A 21,394-nucleotide genomic window follows, 5' to 3' on the forward strand; every position below is an offset into this window, starting at 1 on the left:
CCAATTTAGGAACCATCATGTTCCACACAGGATTTAATTATCTCTGTTTGTACCAGCTCTTATAACCATCAATCACACTCCTGAACAGTCACACACTGCTTAATCTGGATGTCTATCGGTATGTTCACATATTGACAAAATACTCTCATTTAGGATACAAAAAACAATGCCACACTTCACAGGGATGTAAACCCAAGATCAATATTCATCACTTCTCTTCTCCTTTCATCATGTACTTTAATGTTGCTGCCACTGAAAAGACGCCAACATTTACATCTCTATACGGCAACTCCCATGCAACAAAACAAAGTGCTTTATTAAAAGGGAAAGGAAGAGACGGGTGAGAATAACAGGGTGGTGATCAAAGAGGTGCAATTTTAAAGAGGCCTTTGGTATTATAAGACAAGGTGATTTTGGGAAAGAACTTCATAGAGCAGGCCACACTTTACAAAACTAGTCAACTGTGATTGGGTAGGGAATTAAAAACACACGTGTCTGAATGTAGGGTCATAACTGAGTTGGCAACAACAATAAATAATGTAAAAGGAACGTTAAAATCTCTGGCACATGATAACTAATGGATGGGAGTGATGATTGTGCAAACTTAGATTTTTTACATGAGCCCAGGAAAGCAAGCCCCAGAATAAATGTTCTTCCTTCTGGCATCCCAACATTACACCCTCTGTACACCCGAGGTCTTCCGAATCTCTGCTGCTCATTATCAATTATACAGGTCCTGTTCATCCAGCACTAACTGCATCTGTAGCCTACAACTGCAGCAGGACCTTGACTTTGAAATCTTCATCCCTATTTTCAAATCACCCTCAACCTTCCACTATACTAGCAATCCTTTCAGCTGCTCTTGCTGCTGCAGTTTTGACTCATCTGCACATCTCTAATATCCACTGCCCTATTACAGCTGGCATGCCTCAGGCTGAAGGTGCACCAGTAGCAAAGCAATGAAATTCTGAGAATTCAGAGCACGGGGCACTGCAGCAGAGTTAAGGCTTTCAGCTCACCATGTTCCAACCTACTCTAAAATCAATCTAACCCTTCCCTCCTAGAGCGCTCCATTTTTGTATCATCCATGTGCCTGTCAAAGAGCTTCTTAAATGTGTCTAAAGTACCTCCATCTACAACCAGCCCTGGAAGGACAGTCCCTGTGCTCACCACACCCTGTGTAAAGAAATTACCTCTGTCATTCCCCTGTACTTCCTTCCATTCACCTTAAAATGATCAAAAAGTTCAAAATAAATTTATTATCAAAGCATATAAATATATGTGTCACCATATACAACCCTGAGATTCAATTTCTTGTGGACATACTCAGTAAAGCCAGTAACCATAATAAAACCAATGAAAGCCCACACCCAACAGGGCGGGCAGTCCGTGTGCAGCATGCAATGTGATAAAACCTCTTCACTGACCCATCTCCCTCAAATCTTCCTTTTAATTTTCCATTATGTCCAATGTCCAAACACAATTGTCAAATTTTGAGGCTAGCCCTTGTCTTCATTGCTGTAGGATATTTTACAATGTTAAAGGAGCTATGTAAATATCGCAAGATTTAACGCCATCACGGAAGAAAGCATACACAGCTGTAGAATTATGTACTTGCACACTAGATGATCAAAAATGCAAGACAACTTCCTGCAAGAAAACAATATAGCGGCCTGCGCGTGCAGACGCCTGTCATATTGAGACAGCGGGAGCAGCTTCAGTGGGGGGTGGTCGGGTGAATGACGGAAAGAGAAGGCAGCCTCTGCTGTCTGTCTTCCCTTTCATTAAAGAGTTGCTGTTCTTGGGTGACAAGAGGGCTATTCAATGAAAGGCTTTTGTTTTACAGCTGTCACTGATAATTCCACAACCCAGGAAGGTGATAATTAATTATTCTTTAAATGCCCACCCCATACAATGTGTTTGTTAAAGCAGAGGATTTTTTTCAAAAAAAACCCTTGTGTCCTCAGAATCCTTTTAACATCAGTTACAAAGAATTGGGATTAACTTAATATCCTCTTCTTTGTTTTGATCTGTTTCCATAGACTTAATTTTCTTTGGCTCATCTCACTATTTAAATAGCAGCCTTCAAGAAGATAAACAAGAATTCTGAAAGGAATGGAGTGTCTGGTATTGTGAGGAAGACTGATTTAACACACTCACAAAGAGTTGAAATAGCAAGAGTGCAAAAGGTACTGCGTTATTCATCTGAAAACGTACAGATGATGAAGCTGAAATGTCAGTTCATTTATTCCTCAACATTTCATTTTAAGAACACAATGATTAATCATTGATGGGAAAAAATTCTTTCAAGCGAATACCCAGAAATAATAGATCAACACACATTACAACTGTTTTACCTGGAAGTGACAAAACTTTAATAAAGCACCTCCAATTACGCAATAAAGACAAATGCCATGTTGACATCCAAGTATTTACTATTATATAGTAAAACCTGCATATGGTCATCAATTAATGCCTTAAATGCATCAAGAAATGACGTGCATGAATAATGATGAAATATTTAAAGCAGAACGTGTGTCTGATGGTTGGAAGCAGAGGAAGCCAAATATATAACCAGTAGGTGTGATATGCAATGCAACAATATTAAGATGAGCAACACACATCAAAGTTGCTGGTGAACGCAGCAGGCCAAGCAGCATCTGTAAGAAGAGGTGCAGTCGACGTTTCAGGCCGAAACTCTTCGTCAGGACTAACGGTCCTTGTTGGTCCTGACAAAGGGTCTCGGCCTGAAACGTCGACTGCACCTCTTCCTACAGATGCTGCTTGGCCTGCTGCGTTCACCAGCAACTTTGATGTGTGTTGCTTGAATTTCCAGCATCTGCAGAATTCCTGTTGTTTGAATATTAAGGTGAATTCATATGACATCCTTCCAGTGGTAAAAAACATTCCATGACATGTTCAAAGGAAAGTTAACCAACAAAAGCCACAAATGAATTTTAGAACAATCCACCACATGTTTGTTCAAAGACTTTAAGGAATGTGTTGAATGAGGAGAATTGAAGACAAGGAGAAGCCAAGGTGAGTTTTTTGAGAGGGTTTAAGCAGCCGTAAACATGACCCTTAGCAGAGATGCAATAAAAATCAGTATGTACAGGAACTGAAGGTGATGCTAAGTAGCCAAGTCATATTCCAAGTGCAAATCATGAAACCTATCCCATGGTTCCTTCATCCCGCATCTCCATTAAGTTTGCCCCGAGTCTCGGTCCCATCTTTAAACATGTATTATGGAATAACTTTTCTCATCAGCTAACCCTAACCCTGTCACATGCTTTGACACAAAGTATTTCATAGGTGGTAAAACCATCATTGAAAGGAAGCCACCATCATTACAAGAACAAAAGTAGGTCATTTAGCCATACCAGCTTATCCCTCTACTCCATTAGATCAAGGGTGGTCTACATTGCAACTCTATTTACCACTTTAGTTACATAGCCCTTAGTGGTCCTGTCTAACAAAAGTCTACCCAATTCTGCTTTTAAGAAGATTCTAACATAGGAGGAGGCTATTTAGCCTTTTGAACCCTGGCCTGCTCTGTATTTAATTAGTCCCATTTCCCTTCTCTTCCCCCCCCCCCACCCATGCCTCCAATTTGTGACTACTGATCTTGATGGTCAAAATAAAAGTAACAGCTTATAAACACACCATTCCAAAATCTGCTTTCACAAAGAAGCTAAACCATACTCACAAGTAACCGTGAAGAAGCACATTTTTAAAATAATTGAAAAATGTACGTCTACATCTTAGTCTAATGCCACACTTAACAGCTGAAATCACTTGTTGCACCAGCATTAATCTGGGAGGAACAATAACTGTCACAATCTTTCAAGCCTCTGACTCCCTTTATCTTTGCACTATTGAATACAGCTGCAATAAACTTTGCTTCATTATTCTGCAAAATAAACGCGAATCATTCTGCATCCGGCAATAAGAGAGTTCACAGTGCATTGTTTTCTTACTCCAATCATATTTAGATAAGAGCTTAATAAAATAAATGGCTTTCAACCCCAGTAAGTGTGCAGCCAGGAAAAGTGATTCCCCTGCAATAAATTTTAAGGAGGGGAGAGCAAACAATGAGGAGGATGGGAAGAGACAGTGAGATATTAAAAATGCTCCCTGCAGGAGATAATAAAAAAACTTGAACAGAAGTCGGAAATCCTTTACTTCCTTCCTTGTGCAGGAATTAGTGCAGAGTAAAGTCACCTGCATCTGCAGCTCATATGAAATCAAACTCAGAAGCAGAACAGGAATCTCTGCGTGCGAGTGTGGACAGCAGAGGTAGAGGAAGGGAGGGAGTTAAGAGACTAGGCAAGGGCAGTGAGAATCATATTGTATGAAAACAAAGATATAAAAATCAGTAAACAGACAAATGGATCAGTATTCTGATGGGCTGCTTCACAATATAGATATGGGAAAGTTCAGTGTGATAAAGGAGCATAGAATAAAGAAAGACTACCTCAACAATGAATTTAAATGTACCTCGTTTTCTTCAGTAGCCTATCTTTAGCTCTTCATCTGAATACAGTTATAGGACAATTCCTAAAAATGTGCTAAATAATGAACTTATTAGAAAATGCACATCAAACTGTGAAATCTGCAGAAGGTAATAAGATGCCAAAGCAATAAGCTTCCAACCAGCAATTCAATCAGCAGATCAGTTGAGTCATAAATTGCAGGAGCAAAACTCGAGTCATTTTAAAATTTCTTCAGAAGCCAGAGATTGAATAATTTTTTGAAACTGCACAGTCAAATGTTTGGAATTCTTCACATTATATAGTAATTTAAACCATTATGGACAAGTTGAGTATAGTATAAACTATTAGGTCAAAATGAAACATTCATTGAGATAACAGTAATGGCAGTGCTGAGGGGAAAGGCGTATGTTAAGTGCTGCATACAAAATGATTTCAGGTCACAATATGATGCTACTTGTGCTTCCCAGCCACACTCCTGAGAAATACTCCATACCACTGTAAACCACACGGTAATGGAAACAGATTCATCCACAAGAACAAGGCCTCATACAGCCTATTCCAAATTGGCTGTAGCTGATCTGCACCTTAGTCACCTTTGTACTATATCATTCGAATTTCTGCCTTGCAGTTTTGAATTATTTGCCATAACTAGACTCAGCAACTTGCTGGGGGAATTAAGTTCCAGATTTCCAACAATTTTTGTGAGGAAAATGTGCTTCCTGACATCACCGCTAAATGCCTTCATGCTAATATTTATATTATCTCCCCTCTGTTTTGAAGCCCTAGCACTGGATGAAGTAAGTTCAGGATGCACATACCAATCCTTTAATCACTTTAAAATATTTAAACAGCTTTTGAGAGAACAGAGTTCTAGGTTGCAGCTGACCCTTTAGTGAAGCATTCTGTGAAAAAGAAAGTAAATATACTTCACCAGTTCTCGGGGTACGAAGACATCTTCTTGACGTGCAACCACAAGTGAAACGGTCTCTCCGTGTTTTGTACCACGCAGCATTCCAACCAGTTCCTCCTGCGTCTTCCCCATGATATCGATGCCATTCACCTATTGAACAATTAAAATTTCACTTACAACTGCAGAGATAATCACAGGAAAATTGCTCATAAAGAAAGTGAAGCTAATTCAGCTTTGTCATTTGAGCAAGAATAAAATCAATTGAATAGAAATTTGCATTTCTGTTTCATTCTCCGTGACTTTGGGCTTCCCAAGGCGCTGTACAACCAATCAAATCTATTATTTATATCCTTAAAATAATTTTAGTTTGGCAAATACAATTTTCCTTTCATAAAACCAAATTGATTCCGCCTAATTATGATTTTCTAAATGTTTTGTTACATTCCATATGATGGGTTCCACCATTTACTGACAGTAGATATCAAGCTAATCTATTTCATCTCTTTATCCTTTCACAAATAGTGACATTCCATTTTTGTCTTCCAAACTGCTGGAAATACTTCAGAACATTATCACTAATGCATTCTCTATCTCTACAGTCCTAATCTCAACAGTATTAAGTCCAGGAGTTTTGTCTGGCTATCTCCTTATTTTGGGCCATACATGTTCCTCCATAAACCTTCGCTGAACTTCTGTCATAGTCTGCATTAAACTGCAGGTCACAACTTTCTAATAGACTGAACTTCAACTCTCTTACAAATGGAATACTTTACTTCTAGTGCTGACTTAGTGATGACAGTCATAAACACAGTGAGTCTGCTCTGGATGCCATAAGATGATAACATGATGACAAGGACACCGAGGCCAACAATTCAATCCATATTTTTGCCCCTTTCGTCAATACTTTCCTTGTATATCTCATCAGCCTTCCACTGTCACAGTCTCAAACTTCTCCTCACAAAATATCACAACATATTCAAAACAAAACATTTCAAAATTCTTTCCACAATAAGAATGAACAGCCACTGTGTGAATGTCATAAGCTAGCAGGACAATAAGCTGTCAGACGATGCCACCAAATCTATTGAATAAATGGTTGAATGATTCTTCAATTCACCCCAGACTTGTGGCTCTATTATTAAGACTTCAAGTTTTGCCTTTGTGCTTTCAATTCAGTGTCATGAAACTTAAAAGCAGAAGCTGGGTAGAATAGCTCCATCATCTCTACTACATACCACACTTGGTGGGAATTACTAAGATTCAGCACAGGCCTGCAGTGGTGAGAAATGAAAAAAAAGAAGACATGATTTCCTGTCCTCCCCATCAGCATTCACTAAAGACACGATTCAACGTCAACCCAAACTCCACACCTCCTCCTGCACCTAAAGTCCTGTCCCTTAATTTACCAACAATCAACATCCAGGCTTAGAATTACTTTAAAGAAATAATGCGGAGAAAGAAAGAAGTACAATTATAACACAACCTTCATTATTTTAGAAAACTCCAAAGCTGTTTCATTGGCAGTAATGTCCTCACTTCAGAGAATCTGTCCAGGGTCCAGCATGCAAGTGCCATTACAAAGAAGGCACAGCTGCATCTTCTTAGGAATTTGAGAAGATTCAATGTGTCATCTAAAATTTTGACAGAGATTTTACTGACTGGTTGCATCACAGCCCTGAATGGAAAAGCATACAAAAAGTAGTGGATACAACCCAGTCCATCATGGGTAAAGCCACCATTGAGCACATCTGTAAGGAGTGCTGTCACAGGACAGCAACATCTATCATCAAAGGTCCCCACCATCTAGGCCATGCTCTCTCCTCGCTGCTGCCATTAGGAAGGAGGCACAGGGGCCTCAGGACTCACACCACCAGGTTCAGGAACAGTTATTTCCCCACAACCATCAGGCTCTTGAACCAGAGGGGATAACTTCACTCATCCCAACACTGAACTGGTTCCACAACCCTATGGATTCACTTTCAAGGACTGTACAACTCATGTTTTCAATATTTATTGCTTATTTATTATTATTATTTTGTTGTTTTGTTTTCTTTTTTAATATTTCCACAGCTTGTTGTCTTTTGCATGTTGGTTGTTTGTCTGGCTTTGTTGTGTGTGTGTTTTTTATTGATTTTCTTTGTATTTACTGTGAACGCCCGTAAGAAAATAAATCACTGGGTAGTATACGGTGACATACATGTACATTGATAATAAATTTACTTTGAACTTTTGTAAATGTCATCACTATAGCAATATGAAAAAACGCAGGACCTGACAACACCAAAAACCAATTTTATCAATACACATAAAAAGCATCCTATCTGGATGCTTAATGGTATGGTAACCGCTCTGTTTGATAACACAAGAAACTGCAGAGAGATGCGGACATGGACACAGCTCAGCACATCATGGAAACTAGCCTCCCCTCCATGGAATATCTGCATTTCTCGCTGCTACTGTGACCACACCCATCCAGACATTCTCTCTTCTCCCCTCCCATTGGGCAGAAAACATATAAAAGCCTGAAAGCGCGTACCTACCAACTGACTCAAGGACAACGTGTATCATACTGAATGTGCCTCTCATACAATATAATGGACTTCACTTCACAATCTACCTCATCATAGCATGGTACCTGATTGTCTGCCTGCACTGCACTTTCTCTGTAAGTGTAACACTTTGTTTTGCATTCTGTTACCGCGTTTTCCTTGCACTGCCTTGATGCACTGATGTGATGAAATGTTCTGTACAGGTGGCATGCAAAACAAAACTTTTTCACTACTTCAGTACATGTGGCAATAAAAAAACAATTTACCCAATAATTGTAAAGTCGAGGAAGTCTGCAGATGCTGGAAATCCAAAGCAACACACACAAGATGCTGGAGGAACTCAGCAGGTCAGGCAGCATCTTTGGAAATGAATAGGGGCCAGCTGGTGGTGCAATGACATCGACGCTGGACCCAGGAGCGGAGGTTCCCGGGTTCGAAACCAGTCAGGTCCGCTCCCGAGTACGCTTTCCACCCGTGCCGGGTTGAGTGTCAAGATCGCAACTCGACCTCATAAAATAAAGGGAAAAATACTCCAAAATGTCTGTGTGAGGAGTAGCGCGCCACACAGTCTCTCTCTTGCTACGCGCCTTGTAAAAGCCATGAAAAAGACATCATCACAGACGCACACGCAAACACATGCACGCACGCGCAAAGACTCGCACGCACGCACATGCACAGACTCGCACGCACGCAGGCACACGCCAAAAAAAAAGAAATGAATAGATATTCCATGTTTTGGGCCGAAACCCTTCTTTAGGTCCTCAATAGACTATCTATTGGCTTTATTGACCTTGGTTAGAGTTTAAATGATAAAGGTAAAGAGGTAGAGTTATCATGTTCTTCAATACAGACTGGAAGATCTCTTAAAAACTGGAGCTTGGCTTTGCATCACATCCAAAAAAGAATCCCAAATACATAACACCACCTCACTGGAATGCCATCCTCTACTCTATGCTCTTCCACAGAGATAACCCTTAACACATAACCTTCTGTCTCAAAGGAAAGTGTTTTTCACTGTGCAACCTCAACATAAGTGCACCCCTGAAATTCTCTTCATTGTTCCATAAAAATCTACAATGCACGGCACTGAATTATCTCTGCTATCAGACAACTTGTCTAACTCATCATCCTTTGTATGAGGTAGTGCTGTCTGACATCAATATTAAACTTGTCTTGCATTCACTGGTCCTGTTTGCTCATCTCTTGTAGAGCTCAGTACTACTTTTTTTTTTGCTGCCAGAAAGTCCTCAGATTGGTGAAAGATGTCCTTTGGTCTGCCCAAAACTTGGAGGTTTTCCAAGGGAATGCTGCCTATGGCCACATCCCAGGGTGCAGGAGTACGTGTTGAGTGACACACTGAAGCTTACTGCAGCCAATGAAAGGGCTCTGTGGGGAAGGATCACATTCTAGGCTCCTTCCGCTACCACACATGGAGTAGCTTAGGCGGGTGGTAAGCCCCTTAAACATTGAAAGGGATATCGCCCTGGGGGCCACATAAGTGGCAATGATAAGTTAACACAACTGAATGTAATTACCATAAATGTAAAAGTTTTGCACTGTTTCTTTAGGGTTTTTTAATAATGAAGTTTATATTTGAAATATAAATTTCACCTGCACTCCAAATGGAGCTCTGCCTTCTCAGCTAAATGAAGCTCTGTGGCTGTAGCCCCAGTAATTATTCCATCAATCTTTCAAGTATAGCCAAAGAGCAGTTCTTTTATAGCTCAATGGTCACTACTTACAGTAACTAAATTAAAATTTTAACTTTTTAATAGAGATATTTAGATTTGCATACCTTAACTTTCATAAGTTCTGATTCTTTGTCTACAATGTGCTATATTATAAGATTGTTACTTATTTAGCCAACAAAGTGAGGTAGAGGCAGAAAAAAAAGGGCAGGATATTGTGGAAGGCTCAAATACTTTACCAAACGCCACGACAGGAGCGGCACCTAAATAATTATGTGTAATGCACGAAGATTCAAAATCGACGAACAGGGACGGGGAGAAAAAAAACCTAACGATGGTAATTGCAAACTTGCAAGTGCTAAAGCAAAACTTTTTTTTGCTGTTTAATCCTGCTCTATAAAATTTGGATTATGCCAGGAATGCTGGTCGCACTTCTGTGAATTTGGAATAATGAGCTACCTTTGGTTCTAAGTGGTCACATGAACAAGCAATTATTTTGTTAATAGCAGAACTGACATCAGCTTGATCTTCCCACTCAATAATGTTATCCTTAGCTTTGACATTACAATTATGCATGTTACAAATTTCAAATTCATAAATATCAAATGCACATTAAGTGAACTTTATCACTGAAATAAACAATATACATCCATCCCCTCTTGTCCTAAACACACTGACTTTGCTGGGCAATGGTTTCACAAACTGTAGGGGCCAGTGAACTTTATCACTGAAATAAACAACATACAGCCATTCTCTCCTGCCGTAAACACACTGACCTTGCTTGGCAATGGTTTCACAAACTGTAGGGGCCGCAAGCAAATACTTCCAACACACCGGTAATCTTCTCACACCAGCCAGAAGGCATGGATGAATTTTTCAGCACACCTGCACTATTATGTTTATAATGGGGATGCATTGAATTCAAGCCACAAGCCACAAAATTTAGGGTAATTAATAGTCATGCAGTACAGAGTGGGTGTTGCATTGCTCAAAGTGCTGTTTCTCAGATGAACTGTCAGCCAAAGCCCCGATAAGTATTTTTTGGACCTACAGTAAATGTACACAATTTAGCTACTAAGCTTTGTTCACTCTAAAAAGTAGTTCATGGGTCTGTCATAACTGAGGCATGTTGAAGTTTTGAAAGATAGAATATGTATTTAATTTCAACAATACTGCTCGGCACTTCCAATAGAGGCTTCTGAGACAGCAGTTGGGAATTAGCATCTTATGCAAATACAGCGTCTTTCAACACTTTCTGTATTACAACATTTTTAATATCAAAATAAATCATATTCATTAAGACAAAAATAAGAATAACATTAAATCACTTTCATTCTTCCATTCATAATCAATACTTTCCATATTGTTCTATTACATTCCTTAAGACCAATAACACTGTTGCCACTCACTGAGCCCCCCTACTACAATAATCGAGAAGCTTCCTCGCCCAACCCAGCCTCTCCGTCTCCAGTAACAGAAGGACCATAAGAAGCATATACTGTGGTCCTTCCCCACTGAGCCCCTGCTGTAGCTGAATGAAGCTTCAGTACGTACTCCTGCAGCCTGCAATGTGCCAGTTAGCAGCATTCCTGCACAGGCATAACTCAGTGCAGACCAGGAATTAAATTCTGCCCTTCCAATTCCACGTTGCTCAGCATTTTACCAAATGATAATGAAGACTCTTTTAGAAACAGGAGGAAATTTTCTTTTGGAATCCTTCTCCCTATGGCTATCCACCCCATAGGATGATGATGGTTGCTTTCAGTCAGTTAGTGGGGTGGTACCCCACTCCTCAGAAAGGAACAGCGTGTGTGTGAGTGGATTTTAGGTGAGTAGGGGGTTGCACAGGTCCAGACCCACCCTCTCGGCATCCCCTTCCAGATCCAGTGGCATGGTGGGGTCCAAGACAGCTGGGGGAGGTTCTGTTGCAGTGACTGGGCAGACTGAGCTTCGATGCAAGGGATGCCTTTTCCGCGCTTCACGGCATGTGTTTGCTAGATGGCCATTGGCCCTACGAGAGGGTTCATCCGCCCTTTGACAGGTCTTGTTTTTCATCCTGCAGGGTGTTTAGCCACCCTCCTCACCAGGCAAGCCTGGTGGGGAAGCCGGTTTAGTCACCGACCACCTGACCATGCGACAGGTAGTCCTGGGTTACATGGTACCAGTAGCACTCAGACGAGTAACCTGACCAGGAATCCTTCTGGGATACTTATGAATGCAACTCAGCAGTGAGATTTAAGATGGCGCCAGTGAACAATGATTTCTCAGGCGACATCTACCAGATAGCCAACCTCTTCAATTACTTCACCTTTTCTACGCCTTCTGCCAGTTCGTTTTTGTCTTGTTTGTGCTATAGAAAATGATGGAGCCTGTGACGTGCAGTTTGCAACTCGATCGAATGAACTTGCGCTCTGCTGTTTCCCGAGAACTGCCACATGGAGAAGATCAGAGATGGCAACCCAAAGAGGGCCAAGAACATGAACTGACTCATGGAAAAGACCAGAGACAGGGCACGGGGTCATGAACGACTCCATCTCAAAGTGGCAAGGAAGACTGAAGCATCAAGGTGAATGCGGAGGGGGTCAGCAATCACTCCCAGTGGAAGCCACCAGGGTGATGACGGTCAGCAGCAAGGTTGGAGGCATTCAGACCCAGCGTAGTGGTCATTCTTCATGGAAGGAGTGATTTTGTACATCTGCTCACCTTGTATGCTGGTGGAAAGATGTTTTCGATATTCTGAGATTTATGTGATTATTCGACTGTACTTTATATTGGTCTCCTTCAGTTTTATGGTGTATTCTTTCTTGTGGCCGGCTGGTGGGTGGGTGATCTGTTAGGTTTTTGTGTGAGGGGTTTTTGGGGGGTTTTTATGCTATTGTTGCTGTCTTTTTCTGCGAGTGAGGGGGTTGGGGATTGCTATTGTCGCTATCTTTTTCTGCTGGGGAGGGGATGGGGTATTTTGGGGTTCGCAAATTTTGTTTCTGTTTCTTAAATGTGCTGGTGGGGGGGAGTTGATGTCTTTTCTTTCAACAACTACGGTCCTTCTGCATTTCATAGCTATCTGGAGAAGACAAATATCAGAGTTGTATTATACGTGCATACTTTGACAATAAGATGAACCTTTTAGAATCCTACAGTCCATTTTAATGGCTTCTCTGAATGCCTCAAAGAAAGTGGAAACATTTTGAAGATGATATGTAGATATAAAATATCCATTCTTGGAGTTCAATGTCCAAAACCCAAAAAGAAAACATTTTAAGGTTTATTTCTATAAATACAGTAAGTAAGCAATGAATATGTAGGACCTGGTAAGATGGCAATGTGTTCAGATACAGCAGATTCCGCGGGCCAACCAAAGGTGTTATTTTTTAAATGTATTTTTTTATATAATCGCTGGACATTAAGAACCTAAAGTACTGCAGGTCTACCCCATCAGAAAGTTGCTCATTGGTGGAGAAACTGAAGGAGCTGGACTTGGTGCAGATCATGCTGTTGCCTGCACTGGAGAGCGTGAGTCAGTGCGCGGGGGAGTGCAATCTAAGCAAGCGACAGTTGCTTTTCTTGTGATCGCAAGACCCTGTTGGACATAGGTAATGCAAAATGCTGCAAGTCTGATTCACAGATTTGTTGGAAAACAGCAGGAGAACTGCATGGCCTCGGTTGTGGCGAGAACTAGGCCTCAAGCCGCAGTGTTACCTGTTAGCAGCCATCAGGGGAAGATATTGGAGTCAATGTGCTCCACTAGAGTGCCAGAGGAATCGGTTGGAATCAGTGCTGTGCCTCTGAGTTCGCTCGGCAGAAAACAAGATGTATGGAGGCTGAGTGCAGACTGTTGCAACATTCATGGATTCAGGGACCTGGGCTATATATATTTTTTGTATTCCACTGCTGTCTTATATGTGCTATATATGCTTTGTGTCGTGTATGACTATTAGAACTGCGCTTTGCACCTTGGTCCCAGAGTAATATTGTTTCATTTGGCTCTATTCATGTGTGGTTGAATGACAATTAATCTTCAACAAATAACAATTAATCTTCAACATGAATTTGAAGGTTCAAATAAAGAATTAAAATTTCTTCCATCAGATTCTTGCAAAACTGAAGCTAAATTATATGTCAGTCTGAAGTGGGAACTTACGTAAGTACAACTCTCAGGAAATGTAACCACGTGTCCGAATGCATATTTGGTGTGTAATGAGTGGAAATCAGCATAGCAATTTACGAAAGAGGAATGATCTGAGCAAGTGCCATTTTCCTTACATTCCATTTTTTTTATTGACAGTCAGAAATTTAAAGATTTGAAACCATCACTTAAATATGCTGTGTTTGTTTTATATGCTTAGGAAAATTCAATTGTCAAAACTTTTCTCTTTCTAATGTTATAAATTCTAAGGACAGAAAACAGCTTTCAAAATTATTTTTAGGAAGTCTCAATATGAAAATAAGCAACCATCAGGAATAATAACTAAGTATTGATTTATAGAAATGGAGACTGCTAAAAATGCTGGAAACTTACATTCTGGTTTCTTTTTGCACTGGGTACAGAATACATTAATGGACTAAATATGAATTTGGATTAAACAATAGAGAATAGCCATTTTCAGCAATGTTTCAGTATAAAACTATGATGCACAGATTTCCTTAGGAAATGACAACCACCTTTGTTTGCATTGTTATCCAACTTTTTAGTAAGTTCTGGATCAATGAAGCATGGTGTGGAGCTAGGGCATGGTTGTATTTATTCATGACAAACAGAGAGGCTTTCAATGCTGAAATTTTCATAACTAGAGAGACTGACTGTATCTGGTTGGGATTATATTCTGTGCATTCCAAAAATCCAGTTGTACTAGCTTTAGACAAATGCTCAAGGTCAAAAGGCAAGGATACCATCTTGAAGGTTTTGGTTTCTCAGCAACCAAGGTCTGGAGTTTAGGGGCTGGGGAGTGAGACTATGTAAAGGAGAGAAAAAAGTGTCATGTGTGCACTGGAGAGGGGAAATCACAGTAACCTGGTGGGAATGGGTAAAAGATGAATCTTAATGTGAATCAAGATAAAAATCATCTTCCTTCCAGTATATATCCTCTTCTGTATGCCATTGGTTTATCAAGCACTAGCTGTGTTACCATGTGGGATAAGGCTTTTAGGCAGATTGCAAATGGCAAACTATCAATACACCTCTTTGTACTGTCAATGAACGAGGTAGTATTTCAACTGAGTTTTGTGCACTTTCCTTTATTTGGCACAATTCCTGTTTGATAATTGAAGTATACCTGCAAGGGTTGCCTCTAGCACTATTCTACACACCCTCAGGGCACTGATTACCTCAAGTCTTCCAGACAAATGATTGGCATAATGAGCAGTACACATCCCTTAAACCCCAAACCATGTGTGTATTTCACATAGTTCACTTCTGACAGGAGAACTATCTTGTAGAAATAAAATTACAGTGTAAGGTTTTCTCTTGATCAGGCTGCACATTGAGACACATTAAACTTCTGAAGCACAAGGTCTCCTCCTCTGAGTGACAACTGAAAGTTTAGTTTGCCTGAACTACATACTGTGTTTAAGGCAGCCAGATATGGCCCCCTGGTTCTTCCCTGCAATGATCAGACGAAACGTGACTGCACTAAAACAGGAGATATTAGATGACGAAGTGGCTGATCAAATAGCAGTCAGGCTCATCCGTGCATTCAACTTATCAGCCAGTGCTTCCTTTCATCCTGTTGCACAAAAAAATAATGTACCATCCCGAAAAAAAAAGAGCACGCACATCACTCATGTACCTGACAGCAAAGTGAGATCTTTTTAAAAAGAATTAGCTCTTTTTAAACACAAAATACTCTGCAGATGCTGGAGTCAAAGCAGCACTCACAACATGCTGGAGGAACTCAGCAGGTCAGGTAGCATCCATGGAAATGATCAGTCAACGTTTCGGGCCGGAACCCTTCGTCAGGACTGATTGCTTCCACGGTTCCTCCAGCATGTTGTGAGTGCTCTTAGCTCTTTTCAAGTTTCTTCACGTGTGGCTTAGCTACCAAGCCCTGCGGAACCATTTCTATTGGCAGGTGAAGGGGCAAAGGTGGGTTACTTGCACCTTTAAAACAGCTGCTTCAGGCAGATGGGCCTTGTTAGCTGTGATTGGCAGGTCATCCAGGAGAAGGAAAACTCTCAAATCTCTGCCGTTTTGCAGCGATACCCACTAATGGGGAACATTTTTGGGAGTAAATCCTGAGGAAAAATCCAGATCTGAAGTCCTTAAGACAGTCGTATGCTGACTGGCAACTCCTGCGATGCCGCTGGTGCCAAACTGTATCAGTCTCTGTTGTTCCTTTGGATTCATCAGTTGTGTGGAGAAGGGGAACCTGCTGCATGGACAACAGCTTGCTCTCCATGTCACATTGTCCTGGCTTGTGTATCACACAGACAGCTAGGACATCACATCCATGGCCAACCCCAGTCTGAAGTAGCAACAGGGATAATGATACAGACAGCATCAGTAAGAATTTGGATCAGACAGTTATACTGGATAAATTAACTTCACATCCTGGATCCAAATCAGGAACTTGGAGTTAATATGACACTAAAAATTATCAGATCTTCTGTTAAAAGAAAACAATTTCAAATAAACAATTTGAATATGTCTTTTTATTACAATAGATAATGGAGTAATTTTCAATTAAATAATGGGTAATTTTTTTTGGCTAAGAAGAGGGATTCAGAGAAGCTGGTGACATGGAAAGAACAGAAAAATGGTATTGGAGAAGCAGCAACTATGGCATGGGGAAACCAAAACAACTCGACAGTTATAATTACATACTGAACCACAATAGGTTAATAGCTATATCTGTTAAGGCTGTATAATTGTCCTTCTCACAATTATACTTAACTCCTTCATATTGAGGACCTCAAAGCATTTCAGTTGTCAGGGATAATCTATTATAAGGAGGATAAGAGGTGGAGATCTCAGCTGACAGGTAGGAGGAAGAGGCAATTATGTTATTTCAATGGCTTGGGGCAGTGGTGGTTATCCCAAATCCTTAGATGACATAAAATGAGACACAGCTGATTAAATGCAGGCACCACTGCTGCTTCAAAATGTGCCTCTCATGTGCTTCATCCTTGCCATCGATGAAAAGCCTGCATCAGAGTCAAACTTTGAATTCCTTTTTGTCAGTCTCCATAAATTCTAACATGCTCCATGTAGACGTGTAAACCAAAAATAGATTTCTCCTCAATAATGAACTTGTAAGTCCTCCTAAGCAGTCGACTTGGGAAAAAAGGTAGAGGATGCTGGAATGCAACAATTTAGTTTTCACACAGAGGGTTGTGGTTCTGTGGAATGCTCTGCCTCAGAAGACAGTGGAAGCCAATTCTCTGGATTCTTTCAAGAAAGAGTTAGATAGAGCTCTTAAAGATAGCGCAGTGAAGGGATATGGGGAGAAGGCAGGAAAAGGGTACTGATTGTGGATGATCAGCCATGATCACAGTGAATGGTGCTGGCTCGAAGGGCTGAATGGCCTACTCCTGCACCTATTTCTATTGTCTAATTTAAAATACTCAGACTGCACTTCAATTCCTTCCCAACCTAAATCGCCAACCTTCCAAAACCTTATATGATCATCTAAATGCTCAGGTAATTTGGTCTCCATACTTTTGAACATCCATTCTGATCACAAGGCCAATCAGCATATCAGTCCTGCTTACTACAAACTAAATTGTCCAGGTACTGCCCATTAGCTCAAGACAAAGGGGGGGGGGGTCAGTTATTTAAAACAGAGGAATATAGAGATTTCTTCGCACACAAAGTCTGGAATTCTCTGGCCCAGACAGCTTTGTAGTCAAGGTCATTACAAGTATTTAAAGTGGAAGTTTGGGCACAGAAAAGGAGCTAAGGCTTGGGAGGGATCATCCAAGGTCATCCAAAGGTGAGGCAGGCTTCGCAGGACTGGGGGGCCTACTACTATTCCTATTTCCTTTTGTGTACTTACTTGCCACCACCTTCTCATCTTTTAAAACTTGTCAAAACTCATCCCTTCTTGTAAATATCCAATCACCTCTTCTACCTGATTATTTTCAGCATCTAATTTTGCCCCCTGTAAATTGTACTGCATCTTTTTAGTTTATATTAAAAGCATGTGTAAATGTACATTAGTGTTGTAAGAAACAAACTGGCACTGATTCACTTAGCTTCATTTCTGGTTAAATACTATCTTCTTGAGTTTCTGTTTGAAGATTCAAAAAGTCTGGTTTACCAGAGATTTTAAATGATTTATCTGAAACCTTTAGCACTGCCGTCCAAGGTATTAACTTCCCTAGGATACTGTTGAGGAATTTAGTTCTGATTATTAAACAGCTGGGCTGCAGTAACTGTTAAGACTACTTGATTGATAATTGAGTCAACAAAAAAACTTAAAAATTTATTCTCCTTCAGATAAAAAAAACACTAATTGGATAAGATGCTGTTCAAGGAGCTGAATGTGGAAAGCGGAAGTATCGAACTCATTTTGGCTTTGCACCTTTTTGCCTACCTGCACTGTACTTCATCTGTGACTGTAACATTTTACTCAGATTTTGGTTATTGTTTCCCTTTCTACCACCTCAACACACTGATATGTTGAAATGATCTATATGGATGGCAGGCAAAACAAAGTTTTCCATTGTACCTTGGTACACATGACAACAGTAAACCAATTTACTAGTGATTCATTACATACTTCAGAATTCAGAACTTAGCCAAGCACTGGCTGTTATTCAAGAATAAACCCAGCTTGTAAACAGTAATTTCTACAATATGACAGATATCATTGTACCTTGAATTGGCAGTGTTTTTCCACCAGAAATGCATTTAATTTAAGTACATCCTTATACATAAATTAATCACTGAACATCCTTTCCTTAAAAGTCTGATACTTAAGATCAACCTGTAGGCTCGGTTTGTTGTGCAATGGATTTGGAACCAAAAGACGTGAGGGCTTACTCCCTGCAGTTTCAGCAAAAAGCTTTCATTTTTCCAAGACGGAAAATCTGAGGCAGCATGTTTTAGCATGCGTAAGTAATCATCTTCAGATGGTGCCAAGCTGTTAGGATGGAAATGGGAACCAGCAGTACACCACTGGCCTTACTTCCTAACAAAGAATGAACTCCAAAATGAATGCTTTCCTCTTCCTGCAATATGCAACATTCAGACCCTTTCCGCACAAGCATATGCATTTCCTAATGAAGTCTGAACTCACTGAGGTGAAGTCAGGAAAGACACAGTTTTCTCCTTTCATATCACTCACTCTAGCAGCACCACTACTTCCAAGCAAGATAGTTCCATTTCACTACAACCTACCTTCGGCAGCCAAGCCTTCGGATGCACATGTCCTTAGCTCTTAATTTGTCTCATTAAACCACTGTTTCTCCAGCATTCTCCTTAAATGTAGACTTAAAAACCATATTTTCGACCAAGTGTTTGGTCATTCGTCACGCTATGACACGGTTGAATTTTATTTGGGAAAAATTGTTCATTTGGAGCACACATACATTAAATTAAAAGCTTTCTACATAAAGAAATATTATCGGGTAGCATATGAAATATGATCAAAAGGGTTGAAATAGTTAGGCTCTGAAAGTGGATATCAGTGAACGAAGAGACACCTCTGAAGGAGAAACTAGAGTTACAATCTCAATGGAGGAATGGTTCTTTTTCAATCTTATCTTCAACAATTTTGTAATTAATTAATAATAAACAGTATTTAAAGAAATGCAATTGTAATGAAACTTCGGTATATAATATTTCTTCTTGCTTTAGCCCAGGCGTCATTCCAGAAGGCGTATTCTTCCCACATCCTAAAAATGTGCTGCTTGGAAGTTGCCCCTAGTGTGTAGGTGAGCAGTAGAATCTGGGAAAGTTGATGAAAATGTCGTGAAAATATAAAAAGAATTAGTATAAGATTGATGGTTCATGGTATACCCAGACCTGGAGAGTAAATGGGGCCTGTTTTGTTGTGTATCTCTCCTCAACTCTAAGGCAACAACCCAGTATTGATTGTGAGCAGATGTATGAGCACACCTCAAGGGAAGTAAACCAACCCCAAATATCGGACTCGGGGATCAAGGGAAGCACTGAACCTTGGGATGGCCAACACTAAGGCTCTGTGAGGAAGGACCACAGCTTAGGGTTTTTTTGATACCACACATGGAGGGACTGAGTCGTTTGGAAAGCCTCTCAAACATTGGAAGGGTGGGTCATCCCGGGGAGCCACATAAGTGCTTATGGTGCTGTGTTTTTCCTTTTAAAAAGTTTGTAGTACCGAATGCATTGACTATGAATTTCAAAGTTTAGTGTTGTTTCTTGCTATATATATATTTATTATGAATATAGTCTATTTTTGTAACAAAAAGAACAGTTAAAGAGGTAGTAGATTAGGACTCTGAAGAGGGAAAAAAATACACAGTGAACAGATTCCTAAGGAAATAAAGCGTTAAAAAGAAATGTAATAAAATTTAAATAATCTACACAAAACTCAAAAGAACTAGCAGTATCTGTGTGTGATAATCCAGCACAACAATGGCAGAAAAATTAATATTAGTAAAGTGCAGCATAAAATGACAGGCATCTTTTGTCAGAAGATTCTGGGTCATCATGAATTCAGCATTAAGACAGGACTAATCAATATATCTCTGTAGCTCGCTAGCAAAACACAAATTTTGTGTCACCTGGACCTTGCTTTCATTATGAAGACACAGAAAGATTCCTTACCTCTAAAATCCTGTCTCCAGACTGCAGTCTACCATCTTTAACAGCTGCTCCTCTTGGAAGAATATTTTTGACCAAAATGGGACCAGGTCCATGTACACTTGACTCTCTTGTGACCACTGTAAAGCCAAGTCCTTCTGACCCTGCAGGTGGTAAGAAAAGGATAAGTCACTGGACTTAACTATTTATTGTAAAGGAAAAACTCTTCTGCGAACATTCAAAAGTGTTGTGAGGAAAACACTTGAAGTGCCTAATGTAAAAAAATCCAGATAAAAATAAAACACCACATGGTATGCTATACAGCAACATTAATAGTCTTCATAATTCTGCAGTATTCAGAAATCCTGACGATTCTGCAAGTGATCCTTCAGGTGATGATTCACATGCTCCCTTTAAAACTCACTAGGTCCTCATTTTTCATGCTTTCTTTAAGCTCATCAGTACCCCGCTTCCTGCAATCCCATTGCATGAACTGTGGAGCCCACTTCCCATGCACTCATTAAACTCACCAAGACCCCACTTTCCGTGTTTCCTCTAAGTTCACTGGGATCCCTTTCCTCCCTCTCCTTTTAAACTCACCACCAACCTGTTTCCAACTCTCCCTTGAAATTCACTGGAAAGTTTAGTGTACGAGGGTGTAATATTTTAAAAAAGTGAATCAGAAGTATGTTAGTTTACTAATGGGGAAATAACATCCAATAATCATGAAAACCTGCAGGCCTGGCACCAAAATCCTGAAAGATGAGATGAATAGAATTTTACTATACCACTTTTTTCTCCTTTAAAATACTTAACACATATCTTTTTGTTCTGCACATCATATTCTGAGTTGTGTTTTCAGAACTGGCAACTCAATATCCCAGGTCATTCAAGAGTAGGTAAAAAGAGAAAGGAGATGGGATAGATTTGTTCATAAAAGGAGGAATCAGCAAGTTGTTCAGTCATGATATCGGCAAGGATATAGAATCAGTTTGACTAGAAATAATAAGTAGCAGGGAAAGTGTGACAGTTCG

General features: G+C 40.1%; 1 protein-coding gene across 9 annotated transcripts in view; it reads right to left on the reverse strand.

Moving 5' to 3' along the window:
- The window catches only part of LOC140199358 (partitioning defective 3 homolog B-like), a 1,206,993-nt gene that overhangs the window by 606,795 nt on the left and 578,804 nt on the right, over positions 1-21,394 (reverse strand). For all 9 annotated transcript variants that reach the window (XM_072261292.1, XM_072261291.1, XM_072261294.1 and 6 more), the window contains exons 9-10: positions 20,385-20,524; positions 5,425-5,553 (exon numbers count right to left, since the gene is read on the reverse strand). In XM_072261292.1, the coding sequence (XP_072117393.1) occupies positions 5,425-5,553; positions 20,385-20,524 (269 nt within the window). The remainder of the gene's footprint in view (positions 1-5,424; positions 5,554-20,384; positions 20,525-21,394) is intronic.

This window comes from Mobula birostris, chromosome 6 (assembly GCF_030028105.1).
Source record: "Mobula birostris isolate sMobBir1 chromosome 6, sMobBir1.hap1, whole genome shotgun sequence".
NCBI classification, from domain to species: domain Eukaryota; kingdom Metazoa; phylum Chordata; class Chondrichthyes; order Myliobatiformes; family Myliobatidae; genus Mobula; species Mobula birostris.